Here is a 16,735-nt window from a genome sequence, read left to right on the forward strand (position 1 = left end):
TCTGTCTTTCCCTCTCTCTTCCACTCTCCCTAAACACCAATGGGGAAAAAATACCCTCCGATGAGGATTTAAAAAAAAAAAAAAAGGCAATTGGAGCTACTGGTCTCTCCTCCCAGGGCCCAGCCTCCACCTCCATGACCTCCATCCCTGCCGTGCTGGGGTCTCATCATCATGGAGACGGGCCACGGCCCTGAACCCCCGTGAGCTCTGGTTTCCCGCCGGTCCACTCACCCCATCCGGCCCCTGCCTCCCCCACCTGGGCCCAGCTGCTGGGCTGGAACCACAGCTGGAGGAGCCCAGCAGCGGGGGCTGCCCGCCAAGTTTTCATCGGAAAACCGTTCCCAGCGGCTATCAGGCCGGCGGCTCCGAGCGCCAGGACACGGAGCCGGGATTCTCGACATGCCTTCGTCCCAGGAAATCAGTGTGAGGCCGTCAGAAGGCGGATGGAGTGTCCGCAAACGGAGACAGCTGCTCGCCTCCCACAGTCACAGTGCGCAGGTCAGGAGGGACCCGGTGCCTGGCGACCGGTGCTCAAGCTGCCAGCCGGCCCGCAGGAGGCCAGGAGAGGCCCTGGAAGCGGGGAGGACCACCATCCCGGACAAGCTGTCCCCCCTCCCTCAGGCCCACAGAGATCAGACACCATCAGACCCTCTTATGTCACATCTAGGGAAACAGAGGCTCATGCAAAGAGAGCGGTGAGCCCGTGCTCCCCTGGTGCCTGCTTTGGGGTCCCCAGACCTGAACTCAAACCCTGGCCCAGACAGCCACCTGCTGTGTGACCTGGAGTATATTTGCCCAACCTCTCTGTGCCTCCAGTTCTCCTTCTCCTTCTCCTTCTTCTCCTTCTCCCTCTCCTTCTTCCTCCTCTTCTTCCTCTTCCTCTTGTTCTTCTTCTTCTTTTTTTTTTTTTTTTAATGTCTTTTGCTGAAACCGGTTTGGCTCAGTGGATAGAGCATCGGCCTGGGGACTGAAAGGTCCCAGGTTCAATCCCGGTCAAGGGCATGTACTTTGGTTGTGGGCACATCCCCAGTAGGGAGTGTGCAAGAGGCAGCTGATACACCAAGACCGGTTTGGTTTAGTGGATAGAGCGTCTGCCTGTGGACTGAAAGGTTCCGGGTTTGATTCTGGTCAGGGATGGTTGCCGGCACATCCCTGGTGGGGGGTGTGCAGGAGGCAGCTGGTCGATGATTCTTCCTCATCGACATTTCTAGCTCTCTATCTCTCTCCCTTCCTCTCTGTAAAAAATCAATAATAAAAATATATATATATATATATATATATATATATATATATATATATTAATAAATAAATAAATTGTAGCTGTATCTCAATGAGCAGCTGCTTCTCTCCGGCTGGGTGTGGATCTCCCATGCTGGCCAGGCCACAGGGTGGACAGGTCTGTCTGTCTATGGTCACTGAGCCCCTGGAGCCCCTGGGGAGGCCCTGGGGCTGGGGTGGCCACCATCCGGGTGCCTCCTCCTGGCGGCGACTCAGCCTGCAGCCCGCAGGCCCGGAGCCCGGCGAGGCCCCTCCTCAGGCCTCCGCTCTGGCCAGCGTCCCGTCTGAACCTCCCGTCCCCGGCGCCGGCTCAGGTTTCCACGAAGTGACTGAGAACGACGGAGAGCTTGTGGCCAGGCCCGCCCGGTCCCACCCGCGGGCGGGAGCGGAAAAGTACTCGGTGTGAGGCCGGAGCCCCGGGGAGGGCCCGTCTGGGGACACGCAGCCCTGTGGCCTCCGGCCGGTGCCTGGCGTGGGACACTCACCTCTCCGGGCAGCCTGGTCCCCCGAAGCCCCTGACTCCCTTTCTGTTCTCTTAAATATATTTTTATTGGTTTCAGAGAGGAAGGGAGAGGGAGAGCCAGATAGAAACATCAATGATGAGCCAAAACCGGTGTGGCTCAGTGGATAGAGCATAAGCCTGAGGACTGAAGGGTCCCAGGTTGATTCTGGTCAAGGGCATGTACCCAGTGGGGGGTGTGCAGGAGGCAGCTGATCGATGTTTATCTTTCATCGATGTTTCTAGCTCTTTATCACTCTCGCTCCCTCTCTGTAAAAAAAATCAATTATAGTTTAAAAAGACAACAACAAAAAACATTAGCCCTAACCAGTTTGGCTCATGGGCAGAGCACCAGCCTGTGGGGACTGAAGGGTCCCAGGTTCGATTCCAGTCAAGGGCATGTACCTTGGTTGCAGGCACATCCCCAATAGGGGGTGTGTAGGAGGCAGCTGATTGATGTTTCTCTCTCATCGATGTTTCTGACTATCCCTCTCCCTTCCTTTCTGTAAAAAAAAAATCAATACAGTATATATATATTTTTAAATGATGAGAATCATGGATCGGCTGCCTCCTACATGCCCCATGCTGGGGATCGAGCCAGAAACCTGTGCCCTGGCCGAATGGAACCCAGGACCCTTCAGTCCGCCGGCCGATGCTCTATCCGCTGAGCCACACTGGCCAGGGCGGCCCTGGTTTCCTTTCCAACTTGAACAGGTCTGGAGACGCGACAGGGCCCTGTCCCCCAGAACATCGTGTACGTGGGTGCCCGCACGTCACCCCGGCCCGGCTGGCCTTCCCGTGCCGGGGGCACTTGGATGACGCAGGCTCTGCCTGGCAGCTGACCCATCGCTCTCCCACTCCCGTCACGCCGACCGAGCCCCACTGGCCCCGAGCCCCAGCCCTGACAGCTCCCCCCTTACGGGGGGGTGGGGGACACTCAGCCCAGTCCTGCCCCCTGCCCCCTGGCAGCGGCGCCGGCTCCAGGAGGCCTCTTGGCTTCGTCAGGCGCTGGGTGTGCCTACCACCCTCATTTCTTCTGTTTCTCTTTCCAGAGCTATTTTTTTTGACAGCCAGTCATTAGTCAGTGGAAACACTTCCTTTTAAGGAAACTGGAGCATTCTTTGGGGGGAGTAGGGGGGTACAAAGGTTGACATTTAAATTTTTTTTGAGAGGAAGGGGGAAAGAGAGAAACATCATGTGAGAGAGAAACTCCGGCCGGCTGCCTCCTGCGTGCAGCTGGACTAGGGCTCGAACCTGCCACCGAGGCCTGTGTCCCGACTGGGAACCGAACACACCACCTTTCAGGGTGCAGGACCGTGCTCCCGCCGACGGGGCCACACCGGCCAGGGCTCTCCGACCTTTTAAAAATATATATTTATATATTTTATTGATTTTTACAGGGAGGAAGGGAGAGGGACAGAGAGTTAGAAACATCGATGAGAGAATCATCCATCAGCTGCCTCCTGCACACCCCCTACTGGGGACGTGCCTGTAACCAAGGTACATGCCCTTGACCGGAATCAAACCTGCGACCCTTCAGTCTCCAGGCTAACACCCTATCCACTGAGCCACACAGATTTCGACTCTACTGCCTTTTTTTTTATTATTATTAATTTTTTTTAGAGAGAGTGGAAGGGAGGATGAAAGACAGAGAGAAGCAGCATGGATGGGAGAGCACACCCTTCGGTTGCCTCCCACACATGCCCCAATGGGGCTGGGGATCGAGCCTGCCACTGAGGTCCGGCTCTTGACCAGAATTGAACCTGTGACCCTTAAATCCTTGGACAGATGCTCTAGCCACTAAGTCAATGGGCTGAGGCACCTTCTGGTGTTTTTATACGAAACCCCGCCCTCCTGTTTAAGCGTCCAGGGGCGTGCAGGAGGCAGCCGATCCATGGTTCTCTCTCGTTGATGTTTCTCTCTCACTCCCTCTCTCTGAAGTCAATAAAAAAATATTTTTAAAAATGACAACCAAAACCGGTTTGGCTCAGTGGATAGAGCGTCAGCCTGCGGACTGAAGGATCCCGGGTTCGATTCCGGTCAAGGGCATGTGCCTTGGTTGCGGGCGCATCCCCAGTAGGGGGTGTGCAAGAGGCAGCTGATCGATGATTCTCTCTTCATTGATGTTTCTAAGTCTCTATCCCTCTCTCTTCCTCTCTGTAAAAAAATCAATAAAATATATTTAAAAAAATAATAACAAAGGTCTCCATCCAGGCCGGGGAAGGTCGGGTAATAAGAGACACTACAGCCTTTTAGGGCCGCACGCTCAGAGCGAGGCCGCGGTGGCTCGGAGCGGCCAGGGCCTGCAGGCTGCAGAGGCCAGACCACCGAGCCTGGTTGCCGGTGGGATCCGGGAGGCTGAGGGCCTCTGCAGGGCTGGGCTGGGCATGGCTGGGCACCCCTGCCCCCGGGCTTGGCACAGCCTATGTCCCTCTGCCCGCTATCCAACCAGGCGGCCCGAAGCTCTCGCTCCTCGGAGTGACTGATGCTGCTTAGTGTCCCGACTCTGTCCAGCGGCCCCTCCGCAGCGGCGGCCACACCTCCCTCCCCGAGGCCCACCGGGCGCCCGGGCCCTTCACCTGCCGCACCGCCCACCCAGAGCCCACGCAGAGCGCCACAATCACCACCACGCACGCCACGTCGTCTCAGGAAACTTTAATGACAGTGTCAGCAGTCCCCTCCCCGATGGTGCACACGGGTGGCCGAGCTCAAAAGCAAAAGCGCAGCCGCTGAGACCAGCCCGCCCAGCAGAGCGGCAGGCGGCCCGCAGACCCCGGGGCCAGGGCTGGGCGGCCTCGTCTCCTGGTGCATCTGGGCCCCGGGCCTTCCCCTGCCCCCTGCTGGCCCGGCCAACTGGGGGCCTGCGCGGCAGAGGGGACCTCGGGGGCCGCCACGGTGGTGGCCTAGGAAGGAGCGCTGGACAGCGACAGAGGAGTGGGCACTCGGCCGGGAGGCGGCGCACGCTCCATATAAATAACTCGGGAGGCGGCGGGCGAGGGCAGGGGCGTTGGCACAGACGTGGGCGTATTGCTCTCCAGTTTCGATGCGACAGATGCAAACCAGGGGCGCCGGGGAAGGGGGACCCAGGGCTGGAGGTGTGCGGGAGACGGTCGGGCCGGAGGGACCCCGGGAACCCACTGGGCCCAGAAACAGGCAGAGGACAGAGAGCCCTCATCCCCGGGGGGGGGGGTGGGTGGAGGAGGGGTGCTGCGTTAACACGGGAGAAAATAAAGGACAGCTAAATAAATACAGTATGCAGACGGCAGGCCTACAAGTGACCTTGTCTCCTGGGCCCCTGGCTCGGCAGGTCCCCGGGCAGAGCGCTGCCCTTGGCACCCTGGGTGAGCCCTGCCACCGCCCCAGGACGTGGGCAGGAGCGTGGGCCAGCGCCACCGCCATCACTGACAACGAAACACCTTTTCCTGAGTCGCTGCATGGCTTCCCTCCTCCGACTCATCGCACCCTCTCTTCCCGCCAGACGGGTGCGGACACTGCACCCCTTCTCTCCTCGCCCCAACCCGCTGTCTATCGATTTACTTGTTTGTTTTTAAATCCTCAACCAAGGATGTTTTCAGAAAGAGGAGAGAGAGGGAAAGACAGAAATACTGATGTGAGTGTGACACATCGATGGGTCGCCTCTTGCACGCACCCCGAACCAGAGCCTGGCTGGGGAGGAGAAGCCTGCCACCGAGGGACGTGCCCTTGACGGGAATCGAACCCGGGGCCCTAAAGTCCGCAGGCCGAGGCTCTGTCTGCGGAGCCAACCGGCCAGGGCCCAAAACCCCTCTTTAAAAAAAAAAAAAAAGACGGATATGGTGTCCGTAGACCTGTTTCTTTGAAACACTTAGTGGCTTCCCATGCTCTTAGGCAGAGGGTCCGAGGGCTGGCAGGGGCGTGCAGAGCGGGGAGCGGGCGGGAGGGGGCAGGTCTGTCCTCCGCCTGCTCTGGGATGGGAGCCGCCGCCCTCAGCCCGGGCCTGCCCCCCGGAGCCCAGGAGACTCGGCGTCCGTCCGCTCCCGACGCAGACAGACAGAGCGGGCGCTCAGAGGAACACAAAGCGTAGATACCTCCTGAGTCCGTCCGGAAGAAAATTAGAAACTACGTATAAAACTTAAAAATATTCAAGTATCAAAAAGGCGATTCGGATCAAAAAGTTGAACACAAGCCGATGCCGGTGCAGCGAGAAGCAGCCGTTCCAAAAAGGTGCTGAGTCTGTTCAGCAGAGCGGGGACCTGGGGAGGGCGGGGCGTGGGGGGGGGGTGCCGCTGAGCTAGAGACCTGGCCTTTGCAAGCTGCAGGCCAGCGGGTGCCCGGCGGGAGGCTGGGATGGCATGGTGGGGGGCAGGGGTCACTCTCCCCGGAGGAGGAAGGGGCCATAAAGTGCGCAGCCCCGGCCTCCCGCCCCCTGGTGGCCGGGCCTGGGTGTTACACGGGCAGCTGCCCTCCCAGGGGCACAGGATCTGCAAAAGCAACGCCACAGCCACAGCCACAGCATGGGACAGGAAAGAGACCCCTTGGTGCCCAGAGATCCTTCTAGAAAGCGAGGGGAGAGAGGAAGGAGGCGAAAGGGGCCCGATGCCACCCAGTGTTGACTTAGCTTTCCGCGCCCCGTTCCCCACGGGACCCCGTTCCCCACGGGAGTCGTATGTTTTAAGTCAGGAAAACCCCAGCGCCCCCACCCCCACAGGGGGCCCCCCAGGGTGCGAAGCAGCAGCAGCGTCTGTTCAGGACACGACCGTGAGGGGATCTGCGCGCGTCCCCTTCTCCCCGGGAGAGGGTGCTGCCTCTTGACAAGGGATCCAGTAGAAATCTTTGAAAAGTCTGAAAAGTTCATTTAAAAAAAAAAAAACCACTCCTTCCGCCCGCTCTGGGGCCAGGCCTGCACTCTGAGCCGTGCTGGCTCAGGGGCGCCCTCTGGTGGCGGCAGGCCAGAGTCGGAGGCCAGCGGGGAGCTCAGGGGGCCCCCCAGGCTGGAGGCCCGGCACTGCCCAGGCCTCTGGGCCTTTTCTGCCTCGGGGAGCGAGCCGTCTCTTGGCAGAGGGCCTGGCTCTCGGGGGGCGGCCCCAGGACGCCTCAAGGAGATGCGGATCCTGCTCCGCGGTGGCCTGTCTCGCCGGGAGTGTCCAGGCCGTGCCGGCGGCTTCCTGGAGTCGGAGGGGTCGGGCCTTTAGACTTCCGTGGAGAACAGGATGCTCTGCCGCTTGCTGTCGGGAGCAGGGATGGCCTCCAGCTGCAGGAAGTACAGCAGCACCTGGACCTGCCCGGGGGAGGGAAGCAGCTCAGAAGGACGCTCACAGCGCAGGCCCGGTCACTGAGGCCCCAGCTCGGGGTGCGCAGGGCTCCTACGGGGCCCTGAGCCCCTCACAGCAAGACCCCGGGGTGCCCTGAAGGACCACCCCGAGAAGCCCAGGAAGGTGCAAAGGGAGAGGCCTCCCTAGGTGGGTCCCCCTCTGGCCACCTCCCCCGTACCATTTTATTTTATTTTATTTATTATCGTATACATATATATTTTAAATATATATTTTATTGATTTTTTACAGAGAGGAAGGGAGAGAGATATAGAGTTAGGAACATCATTGAGAGAGAGTCATCGATCAGCTGCCCCTTGCACACCACCGACTGGGGACATGCCCGCAACCAAGGTACATGCCCTTGACCGGAATTGAACCCGGGACCCTTCAGTCCGCAAGCAGATGCTCTATCCATTGAGCCAAACCAGTTTCGGCTCACCCGTACAATTTTAAATATATATATATATATATATATATATATATATATACACACATACACATACATTTGCATTGATTTCAGAGAGGAAAGGAGAGGGGAAGGAGAGAGAGAGAGAGAGAAAATGAATGAGAGAGAATCATTGATCGGCTGCCTCCTGCACGCCCCCTATTGGGGATCGAGCCCGCAAACCGGATATGTGCCCTTGACTGGAATCGAACCCAGGACCCTTCAGTCCTCAGGCCTACACTCTATCCACTGGGCCAGACGGGCTGGGGCTCCCCGGTACAAGTTGAGTGGCATCTGGCAGGAATTCGGGGTGGGTGGGGGTGGGGGGGCAGGCCGAGGCCACCCCTGGGTGAGGCGGGGTGCCACGGCCGGAGCCCGTGTGCTCACCTGGGACATGACCTCCAGGGACCAGCTGTCCGTCATGGAGATGGGCTGGCCGGGCGTGGCGGGCAGCTTGCTCTCCTTCTCCGAGGGCCGCAGCAGCGTGGGCCCGAACACCGTGGCCAGGTTGTGCAGGGACATCTTGTTCACTGTCTCCTTCTCTGCCACCCTGCGGAGCCAGAGCACAGGGCATGCTGGGACGCGGCCCTCGAACGGAGGGGAGGCCCAGGGGCAGGCCCACCCCGTGCCCCTGGGTCCGAGGGGCCCAGACGGAGGGGACCGAGGCCAACAGGTGGCAGGGCCAACCCGGGGCCATGACCTTGGCCGGGAGGGGGAGGGGGGAGTCCAAGCACAATGCTGGCTGTGGCCAAAGCATCTCACTTCCCCCCCCAAATATATTCTTATTGGTTTTAGAAAGGGAGAGGGAGAGAGAGAGAGAGAGAAACATCGACGAGAGAGAATCACCGACCCGGTGCCTCCTGCACGCCCCACACTGGGGACGGAGCCCGCGGCCCAGACCTGTGCCCTGACCGGGAACCGAACCCTGACCTCCTGGTTCAGAGGTCGATGCTCAGCCCCTGAGCCACACCGGCCGGGCTGAGCCCCTCGCTTTAAGGCCGGGGTGCAGAGGGGGCGGGTGGGGAGAGGGAGGAGGGTGGCTGTGGCTCCAGTGCCCAGCGGGGGTGGGTAACCCCAGGTGCCGAGGAGTCTGAGGGGAGCCCGCGGGGCGCAGAAAATGGGGGGCCTGGCGCCCCAGCCCTCGGGGCAGAGCCGGGCACCTCTTCAGGTGGTCCAGGAGGAAGAGGAAGGTCAGCAGGTTGGCCTCCGGGAGCGACAGCAGCAGGTTCAGCATGCAGCTCTCCTTCGCCACGGGGTCCGAAAGAGCTGCGGGAAGGGGGGGGGCCCTGTCAATTCTTGGGGTCCCTGAGGGGTCATCCTCGGGCTCACACGGTCGGGAGCCTGTGACGGGAGCCTGTGTGGGGTCGAGCCCCTTGGGACGCCTTCTCTCCGTCTCAAAGGGTCCAAGGCGCCACAGGGAGCACCCGCTCGGCCATTCCTGCCTCCCGCTCGGAACAGCCCGAGGCACGGAGCCCGAGGCGCGGGGGGCTGCGAGGCCCGGGGACCCCCATCGCCCTGTTCAGGAGCGGGGGACGAGGTCCCGACCGAACAGCCCCGGAGGCGGGGTGCAGAGGCTGCGGCTGCCCCTACACCAGTGCCCCCCCCCCGTCCCCCGGACACTGCCCCGCAGGCCGACCTGGGGTCAGGGGAGCAGGACAAGGGCTCCAGGGAGGAGGAGGAGCCATCGCGGCCCCATCCCTGCCCCCGGACAGGCGCCTGCACTCGGGGGTGGGGGGGTGGGGACGGCAGGTCAGGGAGGACACGGGCTCGGTTTTGGGGCCCCCGGCACACGCTGAGTATGGGCTGGACCCCGGACAGAGGCGGGGGGCGGGGGGGGGGGCGGACCAGAGGGGGGCTCCCGGCCCGGACAGAGGCGGGGGCAGGGAGGGGCGGGGGGGCGGACCAGAGGGGGCGCTCACCGATGCCCTCGGCGAAGCTGGGGTAGAACTCGTCGGTGAACAGCGGCTCCGGCAGCTCCCGGAAGTAGAGCTTGAGGGTGCCCGCGATGGCGTTGACGTCCATCTCGCTCATCATCACCGACACGTCCTTGTTGTCTGCGGGAGCAGCGGCGGCGGTGAGCCCCGCCCCGGAGCCGCCCGCGCCCCTGCCCGCCGCCTGCCTCCGGGGGGCGCTGCTCCTGAGCCGCTCACCCACCCCTCCAGCCTCCTCCCCGTCCCCCCCCCGCCCCCCCACACCGCCCACTGGGGGGCCGGGACGGAGGCAGCCATCGGGGGCTCGACCCGAACCAGCCGCCCAGCGGCGAGGCCTTCGTTTTATCTGCTGTTAGGCCTCATCTTCCACTGACTTTCAGAGAGAGTGGAAGAGGGGTGGGGAGACGGGGAAACATGGATGTGACAGACACATCGATGGGCTGTCTCCCTGCATGTGCCCTGACCAGGGCCGGGGATCGAGCCCGCAACCCGGGCCTGTGCCCTTGGCTGGAATCCAACCCGGGACCCTCCAGTCCACAGGCCACCGCTCCACCCGCTGAGCCACACTGGCCTAGCCTGGATGCGGTGTCCTCTGACAACAGGAAGACACCATTATTGGTTCTGTTTCAGGGGTTAAGTCGGTGCCTTCCCGTGGTGCTGCGGTGGCCACCGAGGGCCTGTGGGCTCTGTGTGCGGAGGGGAGGGGGACAGACCCGCAGGCAGCCGGGCCTGCTCCCCGCCGGCCCCCGCACGGGCCCTGGGCTTCGGCCGGCACCTCTGCGCCCCGCGCTGCCCCCCGAGCAGGCTGAGCCCAGCAGCAGGCCCCCGGAAGCCCGGTCCCGCTGAGGGACAGCCAGGCCTGGGCCCCGGGCTGAGCACTGGTGTCTGCGGCGCCGCGGCCCCCACGGCTTTCCTCTGGCTTTTGGGGACGAGAAAGCGCAGAGCGCGACAGGCACCCCGGCCGTGAGGCCCCGGAGAAGCACGGCCCCCGCCCCCGCCCCGCCCGCCCCGCGCCCGGCGCACTCACTGACGTCGAAGGCGGCCTTCAGCGCCTGGATGTCGGTGGCCACGCCGGACACGCGGTAGATGCCCACCTCCTCCATGCCGCGGCGCTCGATCTCCTCCACGCACTGCCGCACGATGTACGGCACCTTGGACCGCTCCCTCCTGCGGGGACGGGCGCCCGTGAGTGCCCGGCGGCCCGGCGCCAGCCACGGGGGCACGGCCACGGGGGACACGGCCACGGAGGATCACGGCCACGGGGGCACAGCCACAGGGGACACAGTCACTGACACAGCCACGGGGGGCACAGCCACAGGGGCACAGCCACGCCGGGCATGGTGAAGGCGCCAGGTGTGAGCTCCCGATGACCCGTGACCCGGGCAGGGGTCGCCATCTGCACTGGGAAGCCAGTGGGGGAGGAGAGCCTGCCCTCTCAGTCCCGGGGGGCGTGTGGGGACCCCCGCATCGGGGAGGAACAGGGATGGTCCCAAGCCTGTAGGGTAAGCTGTGCAGGAAACACAGTGTCCCCGGGGCCTGGGAGGCACAGAGGGGAGACCCACACGCAGTCTTTCCTCTAGAAACCCCCTGGGGGCGGGGGGGGGACCGAGCCCCCGGACACGCACTTGGTGACCACGGCGATCTTGACCCCGAAGACGCCCGTCTGCTTCCGGGACGGCAGCCTCTTCAGGCTGAACTCCCTGCTGGTGAACTTCACCGACAGCTTCACCTCGATCTGGGAGGAGAGGGCACGGCCTCGCCGCTGGTCCTCCCAGCCCAGCGCCCGGCGGACCTCCCCCTGCCCCCGGGGCAAGCAGCCTGGGACCCGGTGCCTCTCTCTCTCTGTCTCCCTCCCTCCCTCTCTAAAATGTCTCAGATCTGCCAGTTCACTGTGGTTTCTGTGTGCTGGTCCTCACCCGAGGGCGTTTTCCCATTGATTCTGAGGGAGCGGGAGGGAGAGGGAGAGGCAGAGGCAGAGGCAGAGGGAGAGGGAGAGGGAGAGGGAGAGGGAGAGGGAGAGGGAGAGGGAGAGGGAGAGGGAGAGAGCAAAGGGCCCGAGGACTCGCCAGGGCTCAGTCCCCCAGGCGGAGGCCCTGCAGTCCGGGCGGCGCCTCCGGCCTCGTGCTCCGGAGGGAAGCTCAGTGCCCGGCCGCTGGCCGCACTCCGCACGCACGGGGTCCCTCCCTCCCTCCTTTCCCTCCTCCCTCCCTGTGCGGACTCTGCTCACGGGCTTCCTCCCCCTCCTCCAGGCCCACCTCCCTCCTACACGCCCCGGCCATGCTGGCCCGCTGCTGGGGTGAGCGGGTACCTACCCCGTTCATGGCGATGACCGTCCGCTGCCAGTCTCTGTCCTGCAGGGCCTGGGGGTCCAGCTGGAAGCACGGAGTCGAGATTAGCAGAGGCCCCGGGACCCGTGCCGAGGCCCCGCCCGGCCGCAGCCCACGCCCGCTGCTCCCCACACCTGGTCCCCCACACCGGCTCCCCACACCCGCATCGCAATCAGAGCCGAGCCTCTATCCAGGACAAAGGGGCCCCCGGAGGGGAGGGGACCAGCTGGACACCTGGTACCCCAGGAGCTGGGAGCTGGAGTCCAGGAGCTCGACCCCTGCCCCCTCGTCAGCCCTCACAGGTGCTGCTGCCTACGCCGGTTTAAGTGCAATCCTGGAAGCCCCATTTCCAGAACTGCCCGGGGCCATGCCACCCAGAAGCTGGGGCCACGGCTCCTCCCACCGCGGGCGCTGCGGTCTGGCGCCCAGGAGGGCCTCCCGCCCGGGCCAGGCCTGTGGCTTAGCGTCTGGCCCAGAAGAAGCCAGAGCCCAGCTCCGAATCCCAACGCCAGAGGCTCCGGTGCTGGCTGGTCTGCAGGGCTCGGCTGTTTCCAATCACCCAAGGAGAGCCAGGCCGGCTGGCCAGTGGCTGAGCGCCGACCTAGGAACCAGGAGGTCACTGGTTCGATTCCGGCCTGGGCACAGGCCCAGGCTGCAGGCTCCATCCCCAGTGCGGGGCGTGCAGGAGGCGGCCGATCGACCTCTCTGTCCCTCTCCCTTCCTCTCTCTAAAGATCAATAAATAAAAGTAAAAAAAATCCAAGAACTGAGACTTGGCCAACGCAGCCGACGAGCCAAGGTCAGGGGACGGTGGGGACGGAGGCGTGGGCAGCAGAGACCCCGCCGGACACAGCTCCCCCGGGGGCACCCAGCCCCGGCCCACCTTGCCCTTGCACAGGAGGCTGCGGAGGTGGGCCCAGAGCGTGGCGCCCGGCGCACACAGGTGCCCGTCCGTGCCTGCCGCCGCCGGGCTCCGGTGGAACCAGCGCAGGACGCCCCGCACGGCGGCGGGAGCGGCCGGCGCCTTCCGCATCCTGGTCCCGCGGGCTGGGCGGTCGCTGGCCGCTGCTCGGAGGGCGAGCTCGGCAGGAGGCTGGATGGACAGCCCCGGCCTCCGCGGCCTTTTGACTGGGGTTCGGAGGGGGGAGGGGGGGGAGAGCCCCGCCCCGCCGCCTGGCTCGCCAAGGTCAAAGCTTCCTATGGCCCTCCAGTTTTTATTATTTTATTTTATGCTTTTGCCTCTGTTTGGAAAAAACAGCCCGCCGGCAGCCCATTGGTGACGGGAACCGCGCCGCATCACGGCCTTCCCTAACGCCAGGAGAGCCGGTTTCCTGCGCCGGCTGCTTCCTGTTTGGAAACACTGAGTAACACGGAGGCCGCGGGCCCGGGCCTCTGCCCGGACACCCCCGGGCCCGCACCACCCCGCCCGTTACCCCAGACACGGCGTGCCCTGCCTGATGGACAGAGCCGAGGACACCCCACGCCGGTCCCCCCGGAGAGCCGGCCCGGTGATGCTGGGAGTGGGCGCCACCGTCCACCCCCAGCCCCAAGGTCCGGACCCCCCGCCCCCGGCCCTGGAGGCCTGCAGGAGCCGGCCGGCAGGGGAGACCAGGCCGCGGGCCGCAGGCTGCAGGGGAGACCCGGCCGCGGGCCGCAGGGGAGACCCGGCCGCGGGCCGCAGGCTGCAGGGGGCTCCGCCCGGGGCCGTCCCTCGTTGCTGTGGCCTGGCCGGCGGCCATTGGGGGAGAGGCCGCCCCCGGGCTGGCTCGGTTCCAGGCACAGAGCGTGCTAAGCGGGCGGAAGCAGCCGGAGGAATAACACGGCGACGGGGAGGCTGAGAGTCGCCCCAAACAACAGCCCAGGCTGGCCGGCTCCCCCGTGACGGACGGAAAGCAGCGGCGAAGTAAACAAGGGGGAGGGGGGGTAAGGGGGAGGGGGGAGGGAAAACCGGCGGCCCAGCAGCCAGCACAGGAAGTGGAGGTCTCGGGGGAAACGAGAGGGGGCTCCCACACCACCCGGGGGTCTCCGGCCGCAGGCCGCTCGGGGATGGGGCCTGGGCCGTGTTCTCAGGAGAACGGTCTGGGTCCTGCGCGTCTTCCCAGGGCGGTCGTTGGGCCTGGTGGCCAGCTGCCCTGAGTCTGCCCAGGAAACTACCCTTTGGGGCTCCGTGGCTGAGCGTCGACCTCTGAACCAGGAGGTCAGGGTTCGATCCCCAGGCAGGGCACAGGCCCGGGTGGCGGGCTGGATCCCCACTGTAGGGCCTGCAGGAGGCAGCCGGTCCATGATTCTCTCCCATCATGGATGTTTCTATTGCCCTCTCCCACTCTGAAATTCACAAAAATGTATTTAAAAAACCCCACAACTACCCCGTGTACCCATTCCAGGAGGCTGGGGGAGGGCCCGTCGTCCAGGCAGGGCGGACACTGATGCCGCCCAGAGCAGCCTGGCCGAGGACCAGGGCTGCCCGGCTCGCTCGGCAGGTGGCAAGGCCAGCTGGGGACCTGTGGACGGGCACAGGGCACCCGCTCCCCGCCCCCGCTGAGGTGGGGGCCGCACGGAGCTGTGCTCAGGAGGCAGTAAGGGCCAGGCCCTCCTCAGCCGCCTCCTCGGAGACGGGTCTCCCCTGTGCCGTCAGCGCCCGGAAGGAACCCAGTGTTTCCCCTCCTCTGACTGAGCCCACATGTGTGCACATCACCTACTTCCTTAAAAAAATAAAAAATTTCTTTCTTAAAAAAATAAAAAAATTATGTGTGCGTGTGTGTGTGTGTGTGTGTTTGTGTGTGCATAAATATTTAATTTATTTCAGAGAGGAAGGGAGAGGGAGAGAAACATCAATGATGAGAGAGAACCATGGGTCGGCTGCCTCCTGCACGCCCCTCACTGGGGATCGAGCCGCAGAGACCTGCGCCCTGACCGGCCATGTGAACCATGACCTCCTGGTTCACAGCCGATGCCCAGCCCCTGAGCCCGCCGGCCGGCGTCTGGACCTGTCCTTGCACCGTCAGACAGCCCCTCCTCACAGGAAGTGCTCTCCCCTCAGCTGATGAGTCAAAGTGCGTATGCGGGGAGGGGGGTGGGGGGACAGGGAGCACCTGGGAGGGGGGGTAGGCCATGCACTCCCCCCACCAGCTCTCCACCCGCCCGCCCACATGGCACTAGGGAGGCGGCGGGAGAGACTGGGAAAAGCCTGGTCTCAGGGGGCTGGGTCACAGGCACGGACGTGCTCCCCCAGGCACCCCACACAGCAGCCCCCACAGGGCCAGGGGACAGGGGGCCTGGCTGGGGTGGCTGGCCTCCTCACCTCTCTTCCTCCTTCCACCTCCTCCCTCCTCCTCCGTTTCTTTATCCACCTCCTCCTCCTCTTTCCTCCTCCTCCGCCCCCTCCTCCTCCTCCTTCCTCTTGGGGATCCCGGTGCCGGGGGCCCAGGTCTCGGGAGCCCAGCCAGCCCGCTCCGGCCTGAGTCACAAACATCCTCTGCCGCGCGGGGCGGGATTCTTTCCTGGCTGACGGTGGCTGCTCGGGGGCCAGACTTCCCAGCAGCCCTCGCTCCCTCCGAGCAGAGACCAGGGGTGGGGCCCGGCCGCCTTCTCCGCTAACAATGAGCACAGATGAGAATGACAGCGGCTGCAGACACCGAAGGGCCCACCCCAAAGTACAGGTGCGGACACGGACACGGACACGGACACGGACAAGGACACACACACACACACACACCACCGGAGTGGGCAAGGGCGCCCACAGCCAGGCCCTCCGTGAGCAAACCCTCGCCGGGCGGCCCTGAGCTATTCCCCAGCGAGGCCTCACGGCCTCCTGAGCCCAGGGACAAGGCGGCAGGAACCCTGCCTCGGCGGCTCGGCCAGAGGCCACCCGGACAGCTGATGGCCCTTCCCTGACCAAACCCCGCCTTCTCCCCTGGCCCCTGGGGGACCCCTGACCCCTGACCCCACCCTGGCCCGCCCAGGACAGGAATCCCGTTCAGCCAGAACCCGCCCACCTGATGGATGTTTTCTCTGACTTCCGTCCACTGACACCCCCTCCCCCTCCCCCTGGGCTAGCAATGCCCTCTGTTCCTTGTGGGGTTCAGCGTGGAGCCGCACCCCCCCCTCCCTGTGGCAAACCCCCCGGCAGGGCTCCCATACTTCTCTCCGAGCCCCTGGCCTGGGGGCGGGGGCAGGAAGTGACTGTCCGTGGGAAGCAGGACATGGTTTTGGGGTGATGGGAACATTCTACAACTCAGTCTATTGGTGAGAAATAAAGTCTATTATTATTATTATTGTTTTCAATCCTCTCCCAAGGATATTTTTCCATTGTTTAGAGAGTGAAAGGGAGGGAGAGGATAGAGAGAGAGGAACACCGATGTGAGAGAGACACTTGGACTGGTTGCCTCCTGCCTGCGTCCCGACAGGGACCAGATCGAACCTGGAATCCAGGTGTGTGCCCAGGCCGGAGCTCTGACCACTGGGCCATACCAGCCAGGGCAAGATCGTTAGGCTTTGCCCAGAAGCTGTTAAGGGCCTCAAAGCCGTTGGCCTTGAGGAACCAAAGCCCAGCTGGAGAACCAAGTGGAACTGGACTTCCTTTGGGGACGCACTGGGGCCTGACAGACGGACGGACGGACAGACGGACAGACTGGGCGGAGGCGGGCGGCCTCACCTGGACCTGGCCCTTCCCCATGATGCGGTCGGTGCTCTCGCCGTCCTCCTTCGGGATCTTCGTCTTGTTGTAGCACTTCTCGTAGCACAGGATCCTCAGGGTCTGCGAGCCCTCCAGCTCGATCTCAAACTCCTGTGGCCGAGAAGGGAGGGCGGTCCCGCGTGAGCAGCCGGCCGGGGCCGGTCCGGGGGCGGTGGTCACTGCCGCGGGCAGGCCGGAGGGGCCTCCGAGGGTGGTGTCTCACCACACCGCTGATTAAGTTAATGACAATGTACCCACCTATAGTTTACGTTTAAGAAATGTGGCTCTCA

General features: G+C 63.7%; 1 protein-coding gene across 1 annotated transcript in view; it reads right to left on the bottom strand.

The window, feature by feature from the left end:
* Positions 1–4,417: 4,417 nt before the first annotated feature.
* Positions 4,418–16,735, bottom strand: part of BCR (BCR activator of RhoGEF and GTPase) — a 53,231-nt gene continuing 40,913 nt past the window's right edge. The window contains exons 16-23 of the mRNA XM_084867413.1: positions 16,425–16,556; positions 11,757–11,816; positions 11,070–11,179; positions 10,472–10,611; positions 9,433–9,567; positions 8,674–8,779; positions 7,901–8,063; positions 4,418–7,034 (exon numbers count right to left, since the gene is read on the bottom strand). Coding sequence (XP_084723539.1) covers positions 6,945–7,034; positions 7,901–8,063; positions 8,674–8,779; positions 9,433–9,567; positions 10,472–10,611; positions 11,070–11,179; positions 11,757–11,816; positions 16,425–16,556 — 936 coding nt within the window. The 3' untranslated portion in view covers positions 4,418–6,944. The remainder of the gene's footprint in view (positions 7,035–7,900; positions 8,064–8,673; positions 8,780–9,432; positions 9,568–10,471; positions 10,612–11,069; positions 11,180–11,756; positions 11,817–16,424; positions 16,557–16,735) is intronic.

The sequence above is a fragment of the Pipistrellus hanaki genome (genome assembly GCF_964339955.1).
Source record: "Pipistrellus hanaki genome assembly, chromosome: 19".
In the NCBI taxonomy this organism is placed as follows: Eukaryota; Metazoa; Chordata; class Mammalia; order Chiroptera; family Vespertilionidae; genus Pipistrellus; species Pipistrellus hanaki.